The sequence below is a fragment of the Calonectris borealis genome, chromosome 1 (assembly GCF_964195595.1).
Source record: "Calonectris borealis chromosome 1, bCalBor7.hap1.2, whole genome shotgun sequence".
In the NCBI taxonomy this organism is placed as follows: Eukaryota; Metazoa; Chordata; class Aves; order Procellariiformes; family Procellariidae; genus Calonectris; species Calonectris borealis.
The window spans coordinates 56,118,163-56,145,210 of record NC_134312.1 but is presented as its reverse complement, the minus strand read 5'-3'; the positions used below and the strand labels follow the sequence as shown (position 1 = coordinate 56,145,210).

At 51.7% G+C, this 27,048-nt stretch overlaps 2 protein-coding genes across 3 annotated transcripts in view; both read left to right on the top strand.

Annotated features, from left to right (window-relative positions):
- Positions 1-18,099, top strand: part of MEI1 (meiotic double-stranded break formation protein 1) — a 38,884-nt gene extending 20,785 nt beyond the window's left edge. Inside the window, exons 18-30 of one of the 2 annotated variants that reach the window (XM_075153885.1) lie at positions 83-230; positions 800-1,072; positions 4,164-4,329; positions 6,439-6,543; positions 8,244-8,354; positions 8,940-9,121; positions 11,540-11,621; positions 12,086-12,291; positions 12,967-13,048; positions 15,092-15,198; positions 16,036-16,167; positions 16,509-16,618; positions 17,875-18,099. In XM_075153885.1, the coding sequence (XP_075009986.1) occupies positions 83-230; positions 800-1,072; positions 4,164-4,329; positions 6,439-6,543; positions 8,244-8,354; positions 8,940-9,121; positions 11,540-11,621; positions 12,086-12,291; positions 12,967-13,048; positions 15,092-15,198; positions 16,036-16,167; positions 16,509-16,618; positions 17,875-17,920 (1,750 nt within the window). In that variant the 3' untranslated portion in view covers positions 17,921-18,099. Of the gene's footprint in view, positions 1-82; positions 231-799; positions 1,073-4,163; positions 4,330-6,438; positions 6,544-8,243; positions 8,355-8,939; positions 9,122-11,539; positions 11,622-12,085; positions 12,292-12,966; positions 13,049-15,091; positions 15,199-16,035; positions 16,168-16,508; positions 16,619-16,995; positions 17,151-17,874 lie in introns of those variants that run through there. The other variant, XM_075153893.1, reaches the window with a different exon arrangement.
- A 540-nt stretch (positions 18,100-18,639) lies between these two features.
- On the top strand, positions 18,640-26,901 carry CCDC134 (coiled-coil domain containing 134). Its single transcript, XM_075153902.1, has 8 exons — positions 18,640-18,729; positions 21,978-22,107; positions 22,870-22,987; positions 23,822-23,943; positions 24,187-24,271; positions 24,560-24,741; positions 24,982-25,053; positions 25,440-26,901. Exons 3-8 carry the CDS (start codon positions 22,885-22,887, stop codon positions 25,563-25,565), a joined length of 690 nt encoding a protein of 229 aa, XP_075010003.1. The 5' UTR covers positions 18,640-18,729; positions 21,978-22,107; positions 22,870-22,884; the 3' UTR covers positions 25,566-26,901.
- The last annotated feature ends 147 nt before the right edge of the window (positions 26,902-27,048 follow it).

Here is a 27,048-nt window from a genome sequence, read left to right as displayed (position 1 = left end):
TTTTGTGGCCATTACATACCATGTATTGGTGGGTAAGGCATGTCTACTGTTATTGTTTCCACTCCAATCTCCTTGAATGCAGGTTTGTCCCAGAAGCAGAATTATTTTTAGCCATAAGAAATTTCCTCCTATCAGCACAGGACCGTGGAGACTGTCCCCCTCCATATATACTCAGAGCTGCACTTTACCTCCTTGCTGTCTGTCAGGACAAAGGCAAAGCCCTGGACTTGGTAAAAGAAGATTTCACTCCTACTTCTTGGACCCTTTTTGTTGAAACTAAGGTTTCTCCCCACTCCCATCAACCCTCTTGCAGAAAGTATTTTGACATAGATGGTGAGCGGTGAATGAGTGAAGAGTGTGCAGTGCATCTACACTCTGGAAAGTTAACTGTGAAAAGCCACTAGGGAATATAGATTTGACTGAATAAACTTGTGTATGTGTGGGAAGTGTAAATGCGTTGGATAGGCTGTGAATTCACATACGGAATATAATAAATTTCATAGCTTCAGTCTCCTGAACACATCTACAGCCTCTGCAGCAGGCTTTCTAGTGTTGCCATAAGGCTCTTTGCTGCTGCATAGCTTTAAGCACTGTATAAAGCCTACAAGTTTCTTAGCCTTTGTGATGCAAATGGGCTTCACAAAATGATGTTTAACTGATATATTTGATTGTCTACTTAAAAGGCAGTGTGACTGTTTCTCACAGTAAACTCTCATCGTTTCAGCTTTTTGATATTCAGTATCTAGTAATTATTTTGTTCTCTCTGCCCCCCCCCCTTTCCCTCCCACACACTTACCAGAGGTCGTTGTGTACCATAAGGAGGATCCTGGACAATCTTCCAGATCTGAGCTTGGTCTACGTCCATTGTCCTCTCCTGCTGAAATTCTTCCTGCACTACCCTGAACTTATGGGGAGATTTGGACACCAAGTCCTCCAACTCTGGTTTTCCTGGGGAGACTGCAGGCAAACTGAGACTGAAGAAGCTGGTTTGGGCGTGTCTGATCTGCTGAACAGTGCTAACCCATTACTTCCCATTCTGAAGAGCAATTCCAGCATTTTACTTATTTTACTGGTACGTGACTTTCAGAAGGACAGGCTGCTCTCCTGGCCCTGATTTAGGGGGCTTTTTGGTTCTTAAAGCTCTTAGTGCTGTTATGAGGCCAAGGATTCTGCTAGAAGGGCCCATGTGTGTATACACAGACTTCCACCTCCCAGGGAAGCCTGATACGGAAAATGGGACTGTGTACGTGTGTTAGCTCTTTCTCTGTCATCCATCCACTGTGATAGAAAGGGATCTTTTGAGAGTTGGCTAGGAAAGGATCTGAAGGGTGCTGCTAATGTATGCCATGAAAAACTCCATTCCTTTCTCTATCCAGATACACAGCTGGGTACTCTAGATTCTTCTGTGGCAGCCTTTCAAGAAGCTGTTTTGCTAATTTCAGAGCAATGGCTTACTACTGATAGATGAGAAGGGTATGAGGAACAAAGAACTTTGAAAAAGCAGCATGCAGAGAACAGGTCTTGAGGGCATGGCTTTCTGTTTGCTTGGGGTTTTAATTTTGTTTGTTTTTAACTGGGGAGTCTTGTCAGAGATTTTTGCAGTACTCTTGAATTTTCAGGACTGCAAATAGCACGTTTTATTGCTCTTAAAAGATAAAATCTTGGGATAGGGAAAATTAATCAGTGCAGGGGAGAAAGGGGCCTTGAAGTAGTGTGTTTGCCTTTAGCTGGTGTGATGAGCTCTGTTAACCTATGTAATCATGACAGAATCCAGGTCCTGGTGGCGGTTCAGAGGCCTTCTCTCACTTCCACCTCTCCCACCTGCCCTGTCACCCCTCCCCATCAGTGGCCACTTGTCCCATGACTGTTCAGCCAGTCACATAGTAAATACTTGCTAACATTTCCACACAAGAACCTGAGATTTGCCTGTAAAGGCAAAAGCTAAGAGCTGTGATGTTTCTTCTCCAGCCTGTTAGAGAAATTAAAACTGTGTATCATGAGAATAGAAACTCATGTCAGCAGACAGTGGAGAAGCAAGGTTTGATTCTGAGTGGGCACCCATCGGGCATTACAGGCCGGCATGTATTTGTTCTGAACTAAGAGGCTATGAAGTAAATTTTAATATTCCAGGTTACTGAAATGACTGACAGGAGGGCTCTCATGTAGGGCAGTTCTTTCACAGTTAGGGTGATACTGCAGGTAGCAACATCCAGGCATTTGATACCATTGCAGAGCATTAGTAAAAGTGATCAATGAGTTGACATATCAGTACAAATTAAGGAGGTGGAGTGTCCCATGAGACTTGCCTACGCTGTTACCTTTGGCGGTAGTTTTGGAACCTATCCGTAAACTAAAGCAGATGTATACATCACAGGTCTATCAATAAGCAAAAGAGAAACAGTGGCTCCTTCCCTGAATGGTACAGCATTCCTGCTTTCTCTTTTCTGTCTTGCCTTGTGCTCTTGCAGAAATAAATTAATTTAGCTCTGTCCTGGTCTTTAAAGTGAGTTGTAATAAATCACAGGCTTTGACAATTCACCTTTCAGTTGGGGAAGAGCATAATCAATCTGAATTTAGATGGGCTAATAAAACAGTGCAATATCCTGGGATAAATACACTGTCAGATGTAAACAAAACTTATGAGGTGAATAACCTCGGCCTGAGAATGCACTAGTAAAATGGAAAGGCCTCTGCATGGTACAGTGAAACAAAAATGAATGTTCTTCCAAGGATGATTTATTTGCTTATCTGCTTTTAATAATTGTCTGGATTAGATAGAACAGATGGTTAGTGGCTTCATCTGAGACCCTGAGCTCCTGAGTAGGAAGGAAGATGTTAACACAGTGATGCATTTACCAGGACCAGGAAGGCTGTGTACCTTGGTTAGTGCCGTTTTGTGCTGTGTGTGTTCATCTGGGGGTGAATGCGGTTGTGATCACACACTGTCTCACTTGCCTTCTCCGTGCTCCAGATCTGAGCTGCTCTCTCAGAGAATGGAGATAGGCTGACTGACGTTAGATTACATGCCTGAATGTCACATGGAGCCGGTCTATATGTCAGCGGAGCCGATTGTGCAGACAGCTGCCTGCTCCTTATTCCTGAAGGTCTCAGATATGGGCAGGAATCAGGCTCAGAACTAGAAAGGTTTTTCTGGCACAGGCAGCCTGTTCTTACCTTAACTGGTTTCCTTGGAGGTCCCACAGCCTTTTCCTCTTCATCATCCCAGTCTGGATGCATGACTACTGTGTGATAGGGGAAGGCAGCTGGAAAAGGCAGTAGGCTGTCCTGGCAGGCTGTAGGCTTGGTTGCTGAGACCAGGTTTCTGTTTACCTCTTTCAGCTGTACCATTTGCAATGCAGTAGCCAGGACTACTGGGGGAGGAGAGGAAGGGTAGTGCTGACACAATACATGTTGAGACGATCATATTATGTCAGCACTACCAGGCATTTTCTGCCTGTTCTTTATGGAACTGCATCTGTACATGCTGTGCAGGTGAATTTAGTGTTAAACACCTTAACAACAGAAGTATGCCCAAATTAAGGCTACTAGCTGTGGGATTCAGCTCTGAGACTCCAGACAGAGCTCTGTAGTCAAGAAGCAGGCTCGTGGGCTGAATGCTGTATACATGACTTCCATTTTCCGTGATTGAGTGATTGCTTGTCTGGTTTATGTACGTTTGATGCAGTTTAGCTGTTATGTTGCTACTGCAGATACAAGGCTGCCAGCCTTTTGAAAATGAGTAACTATGGACTGACTCATAAGCTTGACTTTAGGTAAGCATCTTTAATATGCAACCTGATTTTTCAAAACAACAAGGAGAGCAGAAGTGCCAGAGGCTCTGTGCTCTTGGAAACAGGGCCTTGGCTTTAGGATCTCACTTGTCTAAAACCTTGACCTTAAATATATGTTACCCCTACACTTGTGTGCTGGTTGGGAGCTACATAGCCAAATGCATTCTTTAAATGGGATATTACTCAGAGGTGCCTATCAGATGAGAGTCCGTCTGCTTTATTCAGTTCTCTATTTAAGCAGGACATACTTAATCTGAACGGTGCTTTATTAGGCTGTTTCCCAAGGCACCAGATTAGCATAATGGTATTAAATAGCAGTGACTTCTGCCTAATGAGGGCAGAAAGGTAATGTGTGTGCTTCTTCCCTCGCAGGACCTGGTCTGCTCAAGCTCTGTGGAGGTGGCTTGGAAGGTGTTGATGACTCTAAGGACCTTCCTCGAAAGAAATGAGGATGTCCTTGTCTGTGACCTCCTCCGGAGTCAGTTCCTACAGATTCTGCAGCAGCTGCTGGTAGAGAGCAGTTCAGCCTCCTTACAAGGTGACTCCCCTCTGTGACTTGGTCTTGCTGTAAGATCAACTAGCAGGGTAGGTGGCTGAAGGGATGCAGTCTGGGATAAAGTGGTTTTGAACTGCTGAGGTAGCTTCAGTACTTATCTGCATGAGGAAATTTATAGACAGAACTGTGCTGATTTAGTTTCCTTCTCTAGAGATTCTTGTTTTGAAGTGAGAGAGTTTTTTTCTGATTTAGGTTGTTCTGGCTTCAAACTGTGATTGTTAAAACAAGACAAGGTTTTCTTATACTGTCGTAAGTGTTCAAGTGGAGAGCTGTGCTGGTAAATCTCCCAGCTTGAACAGGGACTCAACTGGTGACTGAAAGACATTCTCCTTTTTGCCTCTTCTCTATGCAAAACAGCTTTGTGTGCCTGAGTACACTCGCTTTCCAGGGCATAGGGACCAGGAGCAGAGATTGTTTGAATCATTCATGATACTGATCTCCAAACAGGAACTGTGGTATCACCAGATCTCATAATTCTATTAAATCTCTGAAAGATTTAGCAGGGTTGTGACTGGGGGAAATCCCTCTGTTTTCGTTACTAGCCCTGGCTGTGGAGTTGGGACTGCTGTCCTATCATGAATGGTGCTGTGCAAAGCAGTCTGTGAGCTTGAACTGAAAAAGGGAGCAGTGCTAGGACGTCCTTGGCTCCCCTGGGATAGGGGTCCAGCACAGCTTTTGCTTGTTCCTGAGGGTGCCACTGATACTTGTAACAGCCCTGCTCTGTTTGGGATGTTTTGCTGTGCAGCAGTTGGGATGGAAGCAACAAGAGGGAAAGTGTTTTTGCCTTATCTCCAGCAAAATCCGTAGGCTGGAGAATAGGGGGGTTAAAAGCAGGAGCATGGTAGAGCATGAGGCTATAAGGTTACGGATAAAGAAGGCAATGTTGGCATCTGCCAGATCTGATCTTGTTTGGAATTGTGCACATTTGGAGTTGTGGTGTCCTTCTGCACTGACCTAGGGGTGCCAGGGGCTGTGGGGAGGTAGATTGTCCGTTTCCTGTTGCGGAAGTCAGACCTATTCCTCCAAACTGATGGTGGTGGAGACAGGACACTAGGCTAGAGGGGCTTTTGCAAGATTAGAGCCCTTCTGCTGTGTTTAATGTCCCCACCTCTTCTTCATACTGCATCTTGAACTCGTTAGCTGAATTACTGGCAGCCCCATCCAGAAAGTCAAACACAACTTCCTTGTCTCCCAGCACACAGGCAGCTCTTTAAGGTCTGGAGCAGATAAGTCCAGGGGATCTGCATCCCTGTTCAAACAGTAGCCTGCTCTTAGACAACAAGAAGGCCCAACAGTGGGACTCCATCCAGAATATGTTAACATTAAAGAATCCTATAAATGTTTCCTCCTCAAAACTGGAAGCTGTTGAGCCTTTGTGAAGACATTTTCTGGAGGTGATAATTGCTTGCTCTAGGTATGGCTATACACAATGCAAAGTCTTTACCTGTTTACAGTGCTGCAGAAGAGTGAATATGCTAGGGAGGGGGTTGCCCTGGAGAGGCCTGAGCAGCACCATTCTCCTCGCGTACAGACCTGCCGTGTGGAGCTTTCACGTCTACTGTCTCTGCTCTGCCCTGTGGGATGGGACGAACAGCATTTTCCGGCCTCACAAGATGCTGGAGAACAAATGCTGTGCAGCCAAGCGCTCTCAGATTCTGGGCTGCTGTCAAAGCATGGGCTGCCAGTGATGGTCAAGTAGACGGGAAGAGGGCAGTCTGCAAAGGGCTGATGACTTCTAGCTTATTAGAGGTGTCAGTTTGAATGTGTAGTGACCATGCCCCTTACATGGTTCAGTAAGGGTGTAAAAGACCCTAGCCTCCTTTTTCCCCCTCTTTTCTACTTGTTCCTAGAACGGTGTTGGCAGGATCCAGCGTGTAACTCAGGCCAACCCACAGTGGCAGAAAGGGGCCCTGATCTAGAGGGGACTGTAGAGATGAGAATTAAATTGGCAGCATGTGTGTGTAAAGGGGGAATACTTCCTCCCCTAACCCATTCTCATTCCTGAGCTGGAAAATTAGCAACTCTTGGCACACTTTAGGGTACAACAGTTTAGAGTTCACTGACAAGCTAAGCTGTCTGCGCCTTTCTTAGCTAACAGGAACCTGCCTGTTTTGCTGAGCCTCCTCTTCCTGGTGCAGCTGCGGAGCAAAGGTGTGAGGGAGCTGGACAGCACAGACTTCAAGCTGCTTCACCAGGGTGAGTCTGTGCGTCCATCTTCTCCTGGGGGGCTTTGATCTGTGTTTGTTAGTTGTTCCATAAGATGATTAGGGGCTGGCTCTTTGTCCTTTGAGAGAAAGGTGTACCTTGCATTATACTTACGATTGCTTTGAAATACTTTGATAGCCAGAGCATTGTAAAGAGCCCTGGTTACCAGTTCAGTCAACAAAACCCAGGTTCTCTGCCTCTTGCTTTCACAATACATTTGTTGTCTGACACTTCACAAGGTGGCCGAAGTATTCTCCTGGCCGTGACGTGATTTCAGGGTCTGTGACTGTTGTTGACTTGGCACGTGACAGTATTGCTGATGTGCTTCCTGACACATCCTTCCCCCTCCACACTTGCTGACACACTCCTGTGGGGTTCAGGCCACAGGGGTGTCCTGTGAACCAGCCATCAGGGACCAGCAGCCTAGTGAACCTGGGCTCTCAATGGAGTGTGAATCCAGAGTATATGGGTCCCAACCAGCTGCAGGACTTGCCCACTCCACCCCAGAGACATAGAAGAGCAGGCTATGTTTGTTTACTCACTGTACCGTGACCCTGCTCTCTTGTCTGGTGATCCTTACTCGGTGACTTCTCCCTTCTTACTTGGCTATTGGAGGTTTATGCAGGCTGTGAAAAAAGAATAGATACTAGAGGGAAGTTCAGCTGATCCATCCTCTCATCTCTTCCCTGCTCTGATAAATTGATCTCTCCAGCAAGACTTTGAAGGACTATCCTCTTCAATTTGAAATGTTCCATGTCTCAGGGCTGCCTGTGTTGCCCTTGTAAAGAAGCAGTGTTTCTCAGACATTCATTAGCCAGGGGAACTGGGGGTGTGGAAGAAGCATGTCCTCTTTATACCAGCCCTTTTTAGCTGCTGTGATTTCAGAGCACAGCTCAGCTGCTCCCAGGAGTCACAAGCTCCTTCTGCTGCTTTCTGCTCTGTATTTTTCAACACAACTCTCTCCCTGCCCCAGCCACCCCCCTCATTCCCTGCTTGGCTCTCCAGGCTATGTTCTTCAGGGGTGGATGTGCAGGGCACTCCTCTGATGAGGCTTACGTGAAACCAGCTCGTAGATGGAAGGGGTGTGGGGAGGCGTGTTCATGTGTGTTTTTTGAGAAATTGTTTACTCAGACTTTAAGCTCTTCAAAAGATCTCCTATGACAGTTCTGCTGAGCCCTGCAGTCCTGGATTTCCCTCCCAAACTTTTGCTAAACATTGTTTCTAAGTGTTTGGTGCTTACAACAAACATGGCGCGTTTATTCCTAGTGTGAGCAGAGTTGGTGAGAGTGGAGGAGCACAGCTCTCCATGCCATTCGCCAGTCTGGTCGCCATTTGAGACAGGCACATGGCTGTTTATGGGTGACCTGGTATTAGGATCAAACTCACTCTGTGGAAACGGGTAACTTATAGTCCGTTGCTGTTGGATTCATTACTGCCCAATGTGATATATGCCCTTTAATATACCCTTTTCTGTTCCCCCCTCTCCATTATCATCCTCCACTACACTGTCCAGTCTAAAGCAAACACTTTAGGGTAGATGCCTATTGCTTTGTCTGTACCATGCTCTGTTTATTTTCACTTCAGGTTGTGTCACTTATGTCCGAATTCTCTCCCCGCTGACTGACTTCTTTCTTGTGCTGAGGTGCTCTGTTATGTTGGTGTCTGTGTTATGCACGTTCTTTTGTTTCCAGTCAGTAATCTCTGTGGGAAATGCAGGCCAAGGGACACTGACCTCCTGCAGCCATCCTTGAATTTTCTGTACTGGAGCCTTCATCAGACAACACCTTGTAGTCAACAGAGAGGTGAGGAAAGATTGTATTGATTGCTAAGTTAATCTCAGCGGGGTTGTAGCTTGGCCATCAGAGGCGGTATTCTAACTGTCTCAGGAGGTAAGGTGGATTTTTCCCCTTCCAGATGCAGTTAACAAAGACCATTTTGTATTTGGGATGAGGTTTTTTAGGTTGAGGGTTTTGGTTTTGGTTTGGTTTGGTTTTGCTGCCTTCTGATGATTCAGGAGTTGGCTGCTGAGAGACAGAACCACTGTATTTTTCTTTTGTGAAAATTTTTCTTTTCATTTTCTTTGGTGCCTTGTTTGAAATGTCCTGGTATTGCCATGGTTCAAAAAAATTAAACAATAATAGAGAACAGCTCTAACCAACCTTCCAGCTGTGTTAGCTGAACGCTGGTCATCTTATTAGCTGGCCAAGCAGTCACTTGTGCTGTGGGAGATGAATACAGCATAGCTGGACAGCCTTACTCTGATGAGCCATGGCAGCTGGGGCTGCCTCACTGCAGTAGGGGTGTGCTCTGCACTTCTCTTCCGCTTGTCAAGCTCGTTTAACCTGTGCCATCCCGTCAGCCTCTCTGATTATGTTTCTCCCATGCAGCAGTGGCTGTGCTGCTCTCCAATGTGTCCTTGCTAGAGCTCCTGCAGAAGGTTTTGGAGTGCACCTGGTTGTGGTCTCCTCCGTCTGAACCTGCTTACCTATCACCTGAGGATGCCTTGCTGTGCTCTGGATGGCTGCTGGTTGCGTCCCTCTTACTTTATCAGCATCGCTACAGTACTGAGGTTAGAACCACTCTAGTGTTCAGATCCAGGGAATGGCTAAACCTTAAAAAAAAAAAAAAATCTTCATTAGCAGAGGAAAGTGGTTTGCTTTGGCCTGGAATCTGCCTGACTTGGTCGCTCTTTTGTTATTGTCCACAAGTTATTCCCTGCTGCACTTCTCCAGCAAGACTGGAAGCTAGCATGTTGCTGAAGGCTGAGACCCGAATCATTGGAGAGTTAGAGAGGGGCAGAAATCCTGGGGGAAAAAGTGCATAGTCAGCCCTCCCGATCCAAATCACTTTCCTCTTCAGGACAGAGAAATACACATTTTAAGGCCTTTCTCAAGGGAAGGCTGACGGTGGGAGACACAGCTCCCATGTTGTAAACTGCCTTTTTGGTACTAAAATGATCAGTAGTGGAACAGTCACAATCCAAACCTATTATTGGCAAGTAAGTGTTCAATATTAGCAAGCTCATACGAATGTGGGCAGCTGTCATTGTATTTGATGCTTTGCAGTCCGACAAGAGAGCTAAGCTGGAGTTGTCAGCTGATGTTGGAATTACAACGTAGAGGGAAGCACTTTCTAATGCCAACACAAGGGGATAATGTTTCCTTTTGAAGTATCTACCCAGGCCTCTCTCCCTCTCTTGATACGGAGTTAAACAGCATGTCATGAGTTGTGAGCTCTGCTCTTGCAGTTATGCCCAGCAGAGTATGTACTTTGGGAGTCAGTGCACCTACTCGCAGATGATAAAATCACATTAAGGACATGTTTGCATCTGGGCAGAGAGGTAAGGGTTTGTTTTCTAATGCTGAGGGAAGACGCCTTCCAAAAGGCCAAACCAGACCAAGTCTGCACCTGTTGCTTCATGGGTGTGCTGCCCCTGCTAAGGTCTTACAGCACGGGACTTGTATGGACGGTCAACTGTGTTGAATGCGTAGCCAGACCTGCCTGTCCCTGCTTTGTTAACCGCTGAGCACAATTTATCTTCCCAGTTTCCAAGTCAGGGCTGTGTCTGGGTGGTCAGTGTTGTGCCAGTCCCAAAAGGGATTAAATTCTAGTGGCTAGTGTTGAGCTTCATCTTCTGGGAGTGACTCTCTCAGCTCATATTGATCCTTGAAATGCAATCATTTAGTGGCTTACAAACCTGTTGTTTGGCTTCATCAATACCTTACTGGCTTGATGTGCTATGACCTGCAATCCAGAATCCTTCTTGCACCAGAGATGGGGAAAGAAACTACAGATGCAGGTGGCAAATGGAAGTGGTTCAGGGACGCTTCAGCATTTCTGATCTTCAGTGTTTCAAATCTTCTTCTGAGGGGGAAGGAGAGGGGATAAGAGGAAGACTCACTTCTCTTGCTGCTTTCTGCTGCTCGGTATAGCTGAAGCTGCACAAAGCATCCTGGAGGCCCTTGTGAGAGAGCCTTTGGCCTGTGTGGCTGTGAATGTGAGCTGATGCCAGGCTGTCTCCCCAAGCCTGCAGTTTTTTACAGGAGAACAATGGCTCTGAGAAATGGCCACATTCATCCCGGGCTGGTGTTAATAGCAAGGACTTGTCTGGCCATAGCAAGCTTGCGTGTTAACTGTGTTGCTGCTACTGGCTTTAGCAGAAGCCTGTGGATAAACATGGGTCATGGATGGTAGGCTATTTGGCTTGTCAGTTCTTAGACAAATAACCACTGCCACTCTGTTGCAGGAGGTACTCCTAGCTCTCCTATTGAACATTTCTCTCTTCAGAAGACAGTTTGAAGGAATCAGCCCTGTAGTTCTTGTGCCTGCCCTCCCTTGCCAACTCTCTGCCTTACTGAAGAGCTTGAACCGTTCTGGGGCTCTGTGAGGCTTTACGCCGTCGCTGCTGAATGGCTGCTCTGTGAGGGAAACAGTGTGTTGCAGACTGGCCTCTTAAGCCCACCTTTCCTGCTTCCCCTAGTTCCCAAGTCCCTAACCTCCTCTGCCTCCTTCACCCATGCCGTAGTTCCTCGCCCTGGGGTCTCTGCAGGCTTCCCAGCCTAAGCAGGCAGGGCCAGATTCTTGTCATCACTGCTGGCTTTTGGCTGCCTGGCTCCTCAGTCTTGCTGACTGGCTGTGGGGCTAAGGTACAGCGTGTTTGGCAATGGCTGTTCCTGCTGCTCTGTGTGCTCGGCGGTCTGCCAGCTGTGTGCCAGAGGGCCTGCAGGGAGCAGTGAGCGCGCGTCAGGCAAATGAGTTGCACTGTGGTTTGGAAGCTGTGTGGGGCTGGCAGCTGGTGGTGAGCCAAGCTTGAGGGCCCAGTGATGTGATTCTCCCTTCTGGATCAGAATCCTGAAACCCTGTTGCTGTTCCCTTGTTTTTCAATGGTCATCATGGGGTAGTGTCTAAGGACTGGAAGTATATAAGGGATATTTTTACCTGGTCCAAACCAGAACCATTTATTCTCTTATATTTCATTCTCCTCTAGGTTCACCAGACACTCTCTCTAGACCTAACAGAAGTCCTGAATGCAGTCATCTTCAGGAAGAAGAAGCCAGTCCTGCTGTTAGGTATTTTGCATCTGTTACAGGGATTTGACTGGAAGCAGCTGCTAGTACCATGCTACAGGCGACGAGGGAGAACTGGTGACTATGGGATGGGATGGTGCAGGTGCTGGTGGGAATCTGGAAGCGTTGGTCCATTTGGCTTTGGGAGTACGTAACTGGTGGTGAGAAAGGGCAAAAGGGAACTGTCTAGAGTTCTGCCACGTTTGGACAAATCTTCCTTGGAGGTTGATAGTGACATCTGGAACTGAGCCTGAACTGGGATAGTGTCTCACAGGGAGGAGACGAACAAGGGAACTCATGTTGCCATTCCTGCCTGCAGCTGTCAGCAGCTGCTGGGCAACTCCGGTAGACCCTTAAGCCCAAATTTTCTCTCCTCATCCTCTCCCATGCTATTGCACAGGCACCAGCACACAGGGCAGGGGAGAGGAAAACACTGACACACACTAATAAGCGGCTCCCTGTCCTAGTGAGCATCATGCAGTTCCTGAGAGCTGTCCTGCAACAGAACTTCTCCTCCTCTCTGCTGGTGATCGTTGGCCAAAACACAGCCCAAGGTGCTACACAACCACAGCCATCATCACTGCAGGATGCTGCCTTGCACCCCCTTGCCATGCGGCAGGTCTTCTCGCTTGTTGTCAGTCTGCAGAACCTTTTGGTGCATGTCCAGTTGCAGGTATATAAAATACGACTTTTGGAACACCACCAGTGTTGTTGAGCTTCAAGCAGGTACACTAACCTGAGGAGAAACCACCCTGTTAGCAGAACCTAAGAGGCTGCCTTTTTTTTTTCTTCTGCTTGCATTTTCCACCCCTTACAGACATGTGATGAGGAGGTGGGAAAATGCTCTTGCTGCAGCATGGCGCAGTGAGAAAGAAGGTAAATCAAGCTATGCGGTACTCCCTGCTGCTGAACTGGATAGCTGAAATTCTGTGTACTAATGACGATCTCTGTTTTCCCATCTCCTGCTCTGCAGGGATGCCACACCCATAAGGACAGAGGTGGGAAAAGTGTAACAAATCCCAGTCCTTCCCCCACGCCCCTGGCAAGGTGCTTTGGGGGGTAGTACATCAGTGTACATTTAACTTGCTGAAGTGATGTTGGGCTCCCATCTTTATTCTTTGGAGGCTGTTACTTAATTTTTTTTTTAGTCTCAGAATAAGTAGTTGTGCCTTTGTCTGGCTCCTTGATGTGACAGATAATTTGCAGCATGTTGCATCCCGTGAAGGAGATGAAGGGTGTTACTTTCCTGTGCTGTATGCTCTTCAGATCCTGCCACTTCATGAATTTTCCTCTTGCGATAGCTGTTGACTGTTTTTTTCTTCTTTTTTTCCCCCTCTTGGTATTCCAGAAAGACCTGCTGCTTTCTCAAGCTGTAGTTGCCTGCTTGGAAACCTTAGTGGAATACCTGTATGTGAAGAACCAGGATGTTGGTAAAGTCTTCCTGCTCTTTCTTCTCCTGGGTTTCCCTCCTGCAGTGATTTTGAGCTCTTTGATCTCCATCCAGTAGCGCCCTGGAGCAGATGCTTAATGAGTTTATGCCCAATAAGAAAAATTATTTGTATGCCTAAAGTTAATCATGTGCTTTGTGGGATGAAATTACAGTGCCTGGCTCCCCTGCAGGCATGAGCCCTCACTTTGGCTCTGGACATCAAGATGCTTTCCAGAAGGAAAAAAGTAATTCCCTAGCCCCCATATGTTAAGAGTGAAATGTTTAGGAATGGAGGGAGTATAGGAATAGTCTTTCGCTTCCAGGCCAATTGTAGCAAACTTTTAGACCATAAATATAGGGGAGGGAGGATCTGAATATGATGTGTCTTCCACACAGACAGTGTTGGCCACAGTTTGGCCCTGAGGGAGGGGAAGGGAGAACAGGATACTAGGCAGCCTTGGGGAATGGAAGCTGGAAATTCTAGATTTCCAGGGGAGAATGCAGACCTTGATTTCCAGAGTCCATGTCAGACCTAATGTATACCATGTTAGCAATAGAACATAATATGACAGTGCTGTACAGTCGGGGGGAACAATAGACCCTTCTGCTTATTGTCAGCCTCTTGCCACAAAGTCCAGGTGCTGGCTCTGATCTTAAAACAGACAGCAAGTTCTCTGTGCTCTGACCTGTTCAGTTCAGTCATTTGAACACTGAGAAAGAAGGGGATGGGGTGAATGAACACCAGGCAAAAGGGACATTGGTGGGAGAGAGGAAGCAGTTGAATGAAAATGTAATACTGCAGATGAATGACAGCCAGTAGCTGAAGGGAGGCTATTAAAAGGCTGGGTTAAAAAAAAAAAAGGTGGCATGTTATGGGGAGGTTCCCCTGATTTGCGATTAAGCTAACGAAATGCTGCTTCAGCAACAGCTGAACCTGTCACTTTGGCTGCCTAAATTCGTGCTGTGGTGCAGAAGTTCACAACAGTGATAACAGGAGTCTCCTTATTCCAAGCAGAATGAGGGTCATGGCTATGTTTAACTGAAAGATGTGAAAACACTGCAAAGAGTGTGGCCTGGACTCTTCCTCTAGGAGTTGCCTCATTTGAGGCTTTCTAAAACCCTCGCTTGGTCCAGAGATTTTTCCAGATGTGCAGAGCAGGCTCAGCGCACAGGGCTGGTACCTTCTCATTTCCACCAGCCAAAAGATACCCTCCAAACATTTTACATGATTTTTTAGTATTGTTTTCCCATAGAAAAGATTCTTGTAGTGGCAATAGGGAGGTTACATGACTGCCAGCGGAAAAGGGACCTGCCTGAAACTCTGGTGAATTGCCATGGTGTAACAAGCTGTATCAGCTGACCTGTTGTAATTGTCCATCCCATGCAATAAATACATCCTAACCTGCAATAAATACAAGGTAATAACACTTAACTTTAGCATTCAGTGAGACACTTCACGCTGTCACAGATGATGACCTTGAGCCTTACCTCTGTTTATTATATATGTGCCTTATTAAGAACATTTTCTCTACTGATTGTTGCCATCAGCCTGGCTGGTCTCCATAGTACCTACCCTCTCTGATGCAGATCCAGGCTCAGTTTGTGCAGCTTATGTTATAGGGCTTTCGTCATTCCCCAAAGGGTATTCTGCAGCTAAATAAAACCCATGGTCAGGAAACTTGTCCTCATATTAAAACCAGAGGGTATTATTTTTAAAACCCTGGGCTAAAGATATCCCCTTACTATTTTATGACATGCACCCCAGGAGAAGGTTTCTCTTCCTGTACCCGCGCAAAGATGGACAAAATGTATTTTCTGCTTTAAAAAGCTATTAAGCTTTTGTCCTCATGACTAAACTCTTGCCCAAAGAGTGACAGATTAAAAAGCAAGTAAGAACAGAGCAAAATATCCCCTTAGTGTTTCACAGTGTGGGGTCTAGAAGAGAAAACTTGGGGTCAGTATTGAAGACTGTCCTTATTCAGGTCCAGCCTGTCACTTGGCCGATTTTAAAGCTGTCTTTGATTGGCTTCTCCTTCTCTCCCAGCTCTACATGTTGCTTCACAGCCCTGGCACCGATTCCTGCTCTTCACACTGCTCAATGGGGGCCAGAAGTCCTTTCTGCAGCCAGAAGTTCTCAGGCTGATGACTCTGGTGAGCAGGCTGTTCTCCATTTTTTCCAGTGTGTTGGTACAGTGCATGTGGGTCGGTTATTGGCACTTACCCCCTACGCACACACAATCTCAGATACTGCTGTGGCTTTGTCTGTCACTATATTTGTGCCCTGTAATAACGATACTTTCAAGTGAACTTCCCTTCCACATCCTGCAGAAACCGACTGCTGTTAGTGAGCATGTCTTGTTCTTCTGGTCTTTGTAGCATTTATTTATATCACCTAGGACCCCTGGGGAGGAGAGGGGAAACCTGCGGAAAACATGCAACTGCTGTTGCCAGTCAGGGAGCACGCTGCAGCTCTCTGGAGAGCAGAGCTCTGCCTGGCATCACAGCTCATCTCCCCGTCTTTGACCTCACAGACCTGACTTTTCAGGGCAGGGCGTTACTGCAATCTACTACCCTGCTGCACCTGGGACCTGCGAGCAGGAGAGGCAATGTGGGCCTACCCAGCAGAAATACTGAAGATAAAGCCCTCATGGCAGTGGATGAGAGGAAGGGGTTATTAATGTGAACCTTCTCGCTCCAAATACATGATGGGTCTGTGAATCTTTGTTATTCTGTAATTCACTTTTTAAAGGTTACCTGGTTCATTTCAGTTCCATCCCAACCTAAACCAAAATAAGTCTGGTTATAAATCAGAGCACCGTCAACACTGATATTTGCACTGGTTCTATTAGAAGTTATATAAAAATCAGGCCTGTGGCTAAGGTGCTGCAGCATCCCATTACAGAGAAGAGGTCTTTCCAGGAGATGAGTCACTGTTGGAGTCTGTGGGTCTTTCACTATTTAATACCTCTATTTTTTCCTTTGTTCAAGTTTCTGAGATACCAGAGCAGCAATATTATTTCTCAAAAAGAAATTAGCCAGGTTCTCCAGGAGGCAGCAGAAGCCGACTTAGCAGAGCTGCCTGAGGCCACGTCTCGTGCTCTTCACCTCTTCCTTTGTCAGGTAAGAGAGCGGTGACTGCCTTGGAAAATGAGAAGGGAATCCCTGGGGAATTGCTTTAGCCTTTGATGGGGAGCCATAAACTTCCTTTGAGGAGGTTCTAGTAAGATGAAGAAGAATCCTGCAGCTGCTAGCTTGGCCTACTGCCTTGAGGGGTGTACGGTGAAATCAGAAAGAGAGTGATGCCAGCAGCTGCCTGAACTGTCGTCATATTGGGTGGCCCCTTGATTCCCAAAGTTTGAACATCTAATTGCTCTGTGTGGAGATGAGGGAGGGAGGTATGAAGGAACAAGCCCAACAGTTTCCTGTTGGTCTAGAAGTCATTCTTTCTTCTGACTGCTCAGATTCAGAGCAGTCATTGCCAGGTGGAGCCAGTGCAGTCAGAGACCATTCAGACCTTGCTGGAGCACCTCCTGGCACAGAGGAGCACTTGTGTGAAACATCAGGACGTTGTGTATCCTTTGCTGGGCAGATGCCTTTGATAGGTGATGTGAGGGTGGTAGGTATAACAGAGGTAGAAGGGATACTTCATCCTTCCCTTGTTCCAGCTGAAGGCAAACAAGTGGAAAAACTCTGAGTGGTTGCTACACTTGGCTAACTTTGGGATGAAAGACTTCATCATCCCCAAAGTTGAGAAGACATTTGGGAAATGAGGAGACATTTGGGATGAAAGAGGGTGTCTCTACTGGGCTTGCATTCATCTATATGGCAGAGGTGTCTGATGAAAGGGGAGCAGGCCAGGGAGCCTGTGACTTCAAAGCAGTAACGATCCCTGTATTGATTTCCCTGGAGAATGAACAATCACTTAACCTCTGTCTGTGTGCTAACTCACGCCAGTGTGCCTGTGAAGTCATGGAAACCCAAAGATGACTCGAGCACTTTCAAAGTACAGCGAGCATTCAGAAACTGCTGAGTGGAGTTACTGAATTTTGTTCTGCTTGGCCTTAGAGTCCCCTGCTGAGAACTGCATCCTCTTCTCCGGGGATGGAGGCAGGGGCCGTTCCCAGATTACTTGTGGAGAAGGAGGGAGCCTGATGCAGTATTTGTTTATTTCTCAAACTGTCTGCTTTTGCCTTCCTGTTTTCATCACGCCGCATGGCCTCAGACAGGTAGCAGTGGTGCAAGTGGCCCTGGCAGTGATTTCCTGTTGGGGTGGGGACTTCCTCCATTGTGGGACACTGCCATCAGCCATGAGCAGGGTATGAGGTGTTTGTTATCTGTGAGGAGTAGCTTGTCCTCGTGCTTACCCCCAATATGATACTACTGCTCTGTGGTGGGATGCTCAGAGCGCAAGTTGTCCAGGTGGAGACCATCCAGCCCCATGAAGTTCCTCTCCACTGCCTTTGCTTGTCTGTAGGAGGGTGATGTGAGGGTGGTAGGTATAACAGAGGTAGAAGGGATACTTCATCCTTCCTTGAGGGATACTTCCCACCACCTTGAGGGAAGGTGGACAGGAGGTCTTGTTACATTGCTAAAGTTGTTTCTTATTTCTGGTTTTTCCACATATGAAGAAGCCTTCAAATCTTGGTTGTTAGGAAGGGTTTTGGTGTTTCTCACACGTGTTGGGGGGGTGGTTACATGGCTTGGGGGAGGGTTGGTTTAGTAATGAAAACCTCCTCTCAGCAATGCCTCAAATGCGGGAATTCCAGTAGCGTGCTGGAGTTTCAGCCATGTCTTCCCTTTAGTTTCCACTCATGCTATCAATGACAGATGTCTGGGAAGTGTGGCAGTGTCCCTCTCACACATTGGAGACTGAAAGGAGAAGATGTGGTGCACACAGCAGCAGAACAAGGCAAGAATGGAATAGGGGACCCCATCCTGCCTTTTATTCCCAGTGAGTAGTAGAGAGAAGATGGACGAAGGAAGTCATTTGTACCTAATTTTCAGAAAAAGGTTTGTTGACAGTCATTTATAAAGCCTGGTTACTGAAATGGCTCCTCGTTTCCTTTTTTGTGTGGGATGAGGCTTGGTTGATGCTCTTTTCAGCTATCAAAATACGGATCTGCCTGGTGAAAACGATGTCGTACGCGGGTGGCAGGCGCTATGGAAGAAGCGCTCTGCTCACCTGCCTTAGCTGGAGGTGCTGCGGGATGGCCCCTGTCCTCCGGGCTGGCAGGGCTGTTGGGGGCTCCAGCCAGGGCCCCGGGGAAGCAGGTATGTGCCTGTCCCACGGGGAAGAGGGGATTTCTTCCCGGTCACGGATGATGCCCTAGGCTACAGCCCCAGCCCCCCGCTTGCCCGTTGCCTCCAAACCCCATAAGCGCCCCGTTCTCGTTGGGGCTTTAATTAACGAGGTTCCTTCCCTTGCAGAGCCGGGGGGAACCCTCCCGCAACGGGAGCAGCCCCGAGGGGCGCGGGGCCCGCCTCCCCCCAGCCCCGGCCGCCGCCTCTCCGACCCCGCACGGCCCGCGGGAGCCTCGCCGGGGCCGGGCCGGGCCGGGGCCGGGGCTGGGGCGGGGCGGGAGCTCAGGAAGTGACGGGGCGGGGCGGGGAAGCGGCGGCGGCAGCGGCATGGCAGCGCGGCGGGCGTGAGCGCCGAGCCCGGTACCGGTACCCGGCCCGCAGGTGAGAGGAGCCGGCCGCGCCACGCCGACCGACGGGGCAGCCTGCGGGAGAAGGGCCGGGGGAGCCGGGCGCCCTCCTCTCCCCGGGGGGTCTCAGGGGGCCGGCGGCGGCTGCCCGGCCGCGGCGGGGCAAGAGGGAAGGGCGGAGGCGGGGGCAGCCCGGGGGCCGCTCAGGAGGCACGAGCGGGCGCGTCGGGGGCGGCCGCTGCGGCGCTGCCCCCCTCCACCGCCGGCCGCTGCCGGAGGGAGACCCGGGAGGGAGGGAAGCCCGTGCAGCCCGGGTGGCCGATGAGCGGGGTCCGGGGGTGCCCCGCTGAACCTTTGGTTAAACGGCTTTGCCCTTACCCGAAGGGCTCTGCCATCACCGCCGGCTCTCCCTGCTCGCCCCTCGCTCCTGCCGGAGCCCCGTGTGGGAGCGGGTGTGAGGAGCAGACTGCCGGCAGCGCTGGGGAGGCAGCCGTCCCGCCCCGTGGGTTTGCATCCCCTCGCGTGCTGCCTGCTGCGTCCACTTGACACGGCTCTGGGTGGGTTGCCCACTGCGCGGCCGGGGTAGTCTCGGCTAACCCGATTTCCACGCCTCAGTCTCCGTGCAATTGCCATTAGTTTCAGCGGTACTTGAAAGAGAATCCACATCTCCCTGTGCCCGCAGCCGCCTGAGCCCTGCGGGGTGCTGCTGACCCCCTCCAGCGGGATGGGGGACACAGAGGTGGGCTGGGATGGATCCGTCCCTGGTGGAAATCATAGCAGCTCTCTGGCTTCGGTCGGGGCTGCCTAACCCCAGCTGGCAGCCGTCCCTACGATGGGTGAGATCTGGTTTTGGTAGTTAAGGGACTTTCGAGGTAAGCAGATGTAAACGGCCGTTGTTGTTTCACTGCAGCACCTACCTGCCAGGGTATAGAAATGCCCTAGCAGAAGAAGTCTGAGCAGCCTGTGTTTCACTTCTGAAGCTTTTGGTTCGGCTGTGACAAGAAATTAATCCTCATCTGGTTGACGGAGGAGTGGCTTGGGGATGGATTCATGGAGTAGGGAGTTTTCATTCCCTGTTTTGCCACGGTGTGCTCCCGGGGCAAGCTGGCTGATGATGGTTTTCCCCCTGCGTTTCAGTGGGGAGGGGAAGGGAGGTCCTGCGAAAGTCCCTCATGGGAACCGAAGCGTGGCAGTGTGGCTCTGCCTTGTGAGCTCATTAAACGAATAAATCCTGGGGATGCTCGGCTCAGATGGGGCTCCTGCAGGAGAATTTATAAAGTCATTAAAAACATTTTAATGGAAAGTACTAACCATCTATAACACAGCATCTGTCGTTGTGTCTTTGGAAAAATACGTCTAAATTAAGAGCATGGGAGACAGTGAGACAGACTGGTGGGCTTTCTGCTGAAGCAACCAGCTGGCTGGGGCTGCGAGGGAATATCGGTGGAAACTCCTTCCCATCTGTAGCATCAGGCCAGGCTCTGGATCCCTGGACTGCTCTGGGAGCAACGAGTAGAGCCAGCTTTGGCAGGGATCGGTTCAGGGAGGAGCAGGGAGGGAAGAGAGGAGCAGCTCTGCGGTGTTTCTGTCTCATCTTGTACCTCAGTGGGTGTGAAGACGCGAGGGAGGGTTCGTGGGGAAAGCATGGAGGAACATCTGCAAGAAGCTTTGGCATCCTTGCCCTTACACAGTCCAGCCTGGAGAGGAGGGAATGTCCGCTGCTATTAAAACGGGGTGAAATGGGCAGGGCAGCGGAGGGAAATAAGCTCAAGCAGGTCCCACATGGCACCAGTAGCCTCACTTGCCTACGGGTGAGGGCAACAACTGGCTTCTGCTTCATTTTCCCTGGGGTGTTTCAGCCCTGATGGACGACGGTAGTCAGTAGTTTCGATGTGAGAATGAGTGTCAGCACGAAAAGGTGATGGGCTTCTGATATGGCATGGTTCTCCAGTCCTCCTCTTCTACTCTCGTCCCATGGCACAATCTGTAGGGCTGCTGCAGGAGGATTTGTAAAGTTATTAAAAACATTGTCATTGAAAACACTAACCATCTATACCGCAGCATCTGGGAAAGCCCGTCTCCGTTCCAAGGCTCGGGGGCAGCCAGGCAGGCTTGTGGGCTTTCTGCTGCAGCAACCAGCTGGCCAGCAACCGCTTCGGCCGAGAGCCATGCTTCGCTCTGCTGCTGCCTGAGCGCGTTTTTTTTGCAGCTCAGCGTCTTCCTCCTTGGAGCGGCCATGGGGCATCCTCTGGCCACCCAGCTCCCATGTTAGAAGAGGGGGACGTGGGAGCCCCTGTCCTGACCAGGGGTGCGGGGACCGCTGTGGGCAGCATTTCTGCTGTTTGCCTTTCAGCCTGGTCCTTGGCCACTACGATCCGAGGGGCAAACAGAAGCCCGGGTGCCAGGGCAGTCGCAGTTTGTGTTTTTGAGTTACTGCTCTTCTTCCTCCCCGAGAGCCTGGGAGGGAGCAAGCAGCTGTGGGGGGCTCTGCAGAGGGGGGACCCACACCCCTTCACTGAGCCAGGCCTCGGGCCCTTGGGTCGTGGTTTTTGGCAGGGTGAAGCAGTCTCTCGGAAGCCAATCAGGCTGGTGGGTCCAGCAGAGCATCTGTTTGCCCGGGCTGGAGAATTTCTCCTTACAGCCTCGGCTTGTCAGTGTGCTCTGCGCCCTTCAGGGGGGCTGGAATATGCCTTAAGCCTCATGCCACAGAGGAGACAGACCCCGGGCCCGGCATGAGAGGCTTGTGCTGCCATCCGGGCTCTGCATCGCATCTGAAATGCGGGGTGTGATGCTGAGCCCACACCAGGGGCAGCCATGTCTTCCTCCGTGGTTGTAGTTACTCTGATCCGCTCCCTTCCAGGGGTGCTGCCTTTTGCAAAGCTCAACAGCAAAATAATGCAGAGGGTTTCTCGTGTTTGCCTGCCGCCGTTTCCCTGCCCGCGCCGGGGGTGCGAGGGCGCTTGGCTCAGCCTCGGCGGGAGGTGCGTGGCGGGAGCGGGAGCTGCTGCTGCTCCTTGCAGGGCCAGGAGAGCTGCCGGTGCTGCCCGCTTTGCCTCACTCAAGGGCCTGAGGTTGAACAAATTGTATTTGTTTAAAAAAGAAAAGCAACAAGAAAAAAACCCTAGATTTGGTGTGAAGAAGGGATTTGTTTTTGTTCGAGCGTTAGGGCATCGCAGAGAGCGGCTTGGCCGGGCAGGCGAGCTCGGGCTCAGGAGGGGAGCGGGGTGGCAGGGTGAGGGCAGCTCTGGTGGCCTTACACATCTGCCTTTCCCTCGGGAGCAGGAGGTGGCTTGGGGGATGCCTCTGAAGGAGCTGCTGCTGCTTCCGTGATTGCCAGTGGCCGCTGCTCGGCTCCGCAGAAACCTCGTCCCAGCGGACGGGCCGCCTCGAGTCCCACTGCCTGGAAGCCGAGGTACTGCTCTCCTTTTTGAGATCTAGGCTGTCCCAGGGTCCTCGTTCTCAAGGACCTTCTCCTCTAGCCTCTCTTCTGCACGTTGGCTCTGTCTGAGGGACCCTCGTGGCCAGGAGCAGCTCTGCCCGACCGCATCCCTGCAGAGCCTCGGGCACTGCCTGGGGAGGGACGTGCTTGGGGCGAGGGGAGAATTACCATCAGGTCACCCAACTGCTCCTTTTTGGCGTGGGGCCCGGAGCTGGCGCCTGGCTTGTAGCGAGGGGAAGGGTCCAGGTACCAGCACCCCAAGGGGTGAAGTAAGATGGCTGAGCTGGTCAAGCCTGATGCTTGAAGGAAAGGTGGACTTCAGCCCCTCGGCGATCCTCCTCCTCCCTTTGGCCCTGCTGCTTCGGTTGCTGGGCTGCTCTAACTCGCAAACTCAGCAAAAAAGCTAGCTGTTATTTTTGGGAAAAGGAGTAGGACTTAATTTTTCTGCTGGGTCAGTGCTCAGTCAGATCCCTGGGGCCCAGCCGGTGCCCAGCCGGCAGTGGAGGCAGGTAGGGAGGAGGGGGAGACCAGGGGAGTCTCCCGCAGGGGAGAGCAGGCGGCTGCAGCATCGCCCCGTGGCCCTGCTCTGGCCGCTGTCTCCCTCAAACCCCTTGTGGGGACAAAGGAGGGGTGGGCAAGGACCCTGGTGCCATCGGTCCTGAGAGGCTCCTGTGACTTCTCCCTTTGATAAGTCTCCTCGCTGGTCATTGGGTTTGTTGGTCCATTTTGTTCCAGGCTGTGGCGGCCGACATGGATTTTCTCTTCATCTGCCCCTTTCTGCTGGTGCTGCTGCTGTCCCGGGGCAGCTTTGCAGACCTGGAAAAACAGAGGGTGGACTCAGGCTTGGAAATCTGTATCCTTCTCTTCAGCCTGCCCCTCATGTCCTGCATACGCGCTCGCTGAGGCTGGAGCGGGCTCGCGTGCCCGGAGAAGGTCAGAGACCACCCCCCACACGGGGGGGTGGAAGAGAGGACCCAGAGCTGCTGGGCAGTTGCCTCTTTGCGCTTCTGTAGAAGGGCTTTAGCTGAGCTCCTGGGTTTGCTAACCGAGTGCCCGCCTTGGTGCAGGAGCAGAGATGGGTTTTTCAGGGGTGCCTGGTGTTCTCCCAAGTGCAGTGCTTTTCCTTCCCGCTCCAGCATGCTGGGCGCTAAGCACGTTTCCCAGTCCGCTCCCCTTCCTTGGGAGCGGGTGGCAGAGCACGCCTGCAGGTCTCAGTGCTTTGGGGTCCCCGGCTGGGATGATGGAAGAGGGCTGCTGGGCTTGTGGCACTTGGTCTTCTCTGTGCTATGGACTTTTATTGCCCACGAGGAGGTGGGCTAACGCAAGCCCTTCTTAGCACGCAGCAGCATCCCCTGGTGAACAGGCAAACTATGAAAAGATATTTAATACGTGTGCTCGTGGAGACACGTTTGGGGAAGGTGGGAGTTCGTGTTCCTCCTCCAGCCCATCAGCCAGAGCAGGGGCTGGCAAGTAGAAAGCTCCCCACGAGCACCCAGCATTGTTAAGTGCCCTGCTGGGGTGTCTGGGCAAAGGGGCTCACGGGAAACCCGTGTTTCATCCTGGCCCTGCAGCCCTCAGGCACCTCGTGGAGAACTGGGGGGGCTGGGGTGGTGCTGGGTACCACCGGTGGAGGGGGAGAGCGGGAGCGTGGTGGGAACATGCTGACAGCACCTTGACGGCGGTGCAGATAAGAAGCTGTTTGAGGTGAAGCGCAAGGACCAGATGAACGCGTTGAAGAACCTGATTGAGCTCAACGACGTCAACCAGCAGTACAAAATCATTGATATCATGCTCAAGGGACTCTTCAAAGTGAGCCACAGCACGGGCTGCCCTTTGGGCTCGGTGTGCCGTGGGGCCGGGGAGAGTGGGCAGGATGAGTGGAGAGGGCCGGGGAGGCCTCCATGGGGTCAAAGAGAAGAGCTGGGTGGGCAGGTGGGCTTTAGGACCTGAAGGGAGGATGCAGTAGGGCTTCAAAGCGGGGCGGCTGGGGCAGCACCCCGGGGGTACAGGGAAGGGCCGGCAGGACGGGGCAGTAACCGAGGGCTCTGGCAGGTGCTGGAGGACTCCCGGGCTGTTCTTATCGCTGCCGACGTGCCTCCCGACGGGCCTTTCCCTCAGGACGAGAAGATAAAGGATGGTAGGTCCTCTCTGCTCCTTACCCTCCTCCCTTTTCCAGTGCTCTGGTGCATCGCCAACATTCCTCCTGGGACTGGCACTGGGGTAGGTACGAAACCCCCGTGTACCCAGACCAGACCTGGGCTGGTCCTTGTCTGTCGGTGACCCTATTGCTGCCTTTCTGACTGGTTCGTACTGGGGAGCCTACCCGTTTGCCCTCAGCCCCCCCACCTCCCGATGAGACGGTAGGTGCCGGCGGGATGGGGCACGCGTACCGGTGTGCCGATGGGGTGGGTGGCTGTCCCCGCAGCGTACTCCCACGTGGTGGAGAACACCGCCTTCTTCGGGGACGTCGTCCTACGCTTCCCCAAGATCGTGCACCACTACTTCGACCGCAACTCCAACTGGAACAGCCTCATCCGCTGGGGCATCGGCTTCTGCAACCTGACGGGCGTGTTCGAGCAGGGACCCCACTCCCAGGTCCTGGGGCTGGTACGGCTCCTGGTCACCCCCCCCCGCTGTGTTCCCTCTCCGCTGCTGGGGGGTGAGGTTTTTGGGGTAAAAGGAGGGTTGGCAGAGGGCAGGGGGAGTGTCCCCCACATCTGAGGGATGTCCTTGGGCTGAGGGACGGGGGAAGAGCACAGAGGGGGCTGATGGGGAGGAGGGGACCCTGGTCACGGGAGGTGTGTGGGAGGCACTGCTCCCCGACGCGGTCTCCGCTTTGCTCCGCAGATGGCTCAGGAGCTGGGAATCAGCGAGAAATCGCCCGATTACCGCAATCCCTTTAAAACAGACCACTCCGAGGTAAGATGGCAAACGCTGCCGGCTCGTCCTGTGGGCTTCCCCATCCCCATTGCTGCTCCAGGCAGCCGGCTGGGGAAGGGAGCGGATGGCTTGGTGGGGAATGGCCAGAAACCCCCAGCATGGAGGAAGCTTGGCCAAAACATGTGCATCGAATTCCCCAGCTGGGCTGTGGTTGCTTTTGGGTGACCGGTGCCATCTCCCCTGTCCTGTGGCCACCTGCCCCATGGGAGCAGTGGGACCCCATTCGCCTCGTGCCACATCCAACCCCAAGCCCCCTGGCGTCACGGGGCTTGTGTGATGGCTTCAGTGGGGTTGGCAGGGGGGGATTGTGCCTCTGGGAGGCTGCGGGGGCTCCCCCATGCTGACCCCTTGCTATCACCCCGCAGTTTTTCCCCAGTGCTGACACCTTCCAGAAGGCGCTGCGGGACGAGGAGAAGCGGAGGAAGAAGGAGGAGAAGCGGAAGGAGATACGCAAGGGCCCGCGCATCTCCCGCTCACAGTCGGAGCTGTAGCACGTGGGGGCTTGCGCCTTGCGGCGGGGGCAACGCCGCCGGGACACGGAGCGGCTCGCTCCGTCTCGGTGGCCTCGGGCCGGTGCCCGGGAGTCCCCTTGCCGTCTGTGCCGTGGGTTTTGTTTTGTTGCCTTTCCCTTTTGTTCGGCAGGGGCCAGGTGGCAGTGCCGGTGGGTTGCCCCAATGGGGTTGGGGAGAGCTGAAGTGGGGTACCCCTTCCCCAGAGCCAAAGCACAGAGGGGAAGGCAGCAGGGCCATCCCCTGGGCTGGTCGGGGTGCTGCCACCCGTGGTGGGGTAGGGCGAGGGGGACACGCTGCGGCTGAGCCCCACGGGGAGCCCTCCCCTCTGCAGCACAGGGTCCCCCACGCTGAACGTGCCTACTCCGTCGTGGGTGGGCTGCGGAGCGCGTCACGCCAAACAGCCTCATGAGCAATGCTGCTTCTCTCAGTTTTGTTTTTTTTTTGTTTTTTTTGTGTTTTTTGTTTTGTTTTGTTTTGTTTTGTTTTGTTTTTAAGCCGGTGATCTCATTGGCACCCCTGTGCCCGGTTATACCTGGTCTCTGCCCAGCCACTACCTCTGCCGGATTAGCTCTCCCCTCTTCCCGGCAGCTGTTTTACCAGGCAACATGCATTTCATCGGCCAGCTGTAGTTGAAAAGGCCATGGCACCGGTTCCCGGCCTGATGGCATCCCACTGTCCCGGGCGGCTACCGCAGTGCATCCCTGCCGGGAGGCAAACATGCAATGACTTTTTGGGAAGGAGGGATTTCAGCTCTTAGCCCTCTTTGCAGCCGATGTGTGTCCGTAGTGCAAGCACCTATGATGCTGAAGGTGCTGGGGAACCAGCCCTGAACCCCTGCGAGCCTGTTCTGCACCCCATGGCCTGCCCATGCCGTCCTGCCCCCATTCCTCCGCTGTGGGGCTGATCCTCTCTAATTTAGTCCCCCGAACTCCCTTCTCAGGGGAACAGCCAGCTACAGGCACATGGGGACAGTAGGGCTGAAGTAGGGAGGGAGCCAGCCGATGGCCTGTGACCCTCTGTGGGGCGTCTGGGCTGCAGCAGGAGCAGAGGCAAGGGGCTGGCCCCGGGACCCGGCACAACAACCCTGCCTCTTCTTATGGTTGCTGATGAACTTGCACCTGAGGAGGCTCTTGCAGAGGGACTGTCCTTGAGAAATGGGTGCTCTGTGCCGGGCTGGGGGCACCACAGCCTTCGGGAAAGGGGAAATGTCCTGGATTTTTAGCTGCGGAGCCAGGTCCGTCCAGCAGGGGGGTGGCAATGGGCACGTGGTTTGTTTTTCTTGAATAAAATTGACTTTATTTTATTTTTAAGTAAAGGAAGCCTGGCTCTTGCTCCTGTTCCTGGTGGGAGCGGGCATCGGGTCTGGCCCCTCAGGAGGTGAGGGTCCGTGGGGGGCTGCGGAGGGATGGAGATGGTAACGGGGGGGAGGACAGACCCCTTCCTTCAACCTCTGCTGCCACCT

Excerpts from the sequence above, each read along its gene's own strand:
- CCDC134 (XM_075153902.1), top strand. The coding sequence starts at position 22,885 with ATGGATTTTCTCTTCATCTGCCCCTTTCTGCTGGTGCTGCTGCTGTCC. Across the intron at positions 22,988-23,821 it reads GGACTCAGGCTTGGAAATCT|ATAAGAAGCTGTTTGAGGTG; the intron begins GTATCCTTCTCT and ends ACGGCGGTGCAG. Across the intron at positions 24,272-24,559 it reads GGACGAGAAGATAAAGGATG|CGTACTCCCACGTGGTGGAG; the intron begins GTAGGTCCTCTC and ends CTGTCCCCGCAG.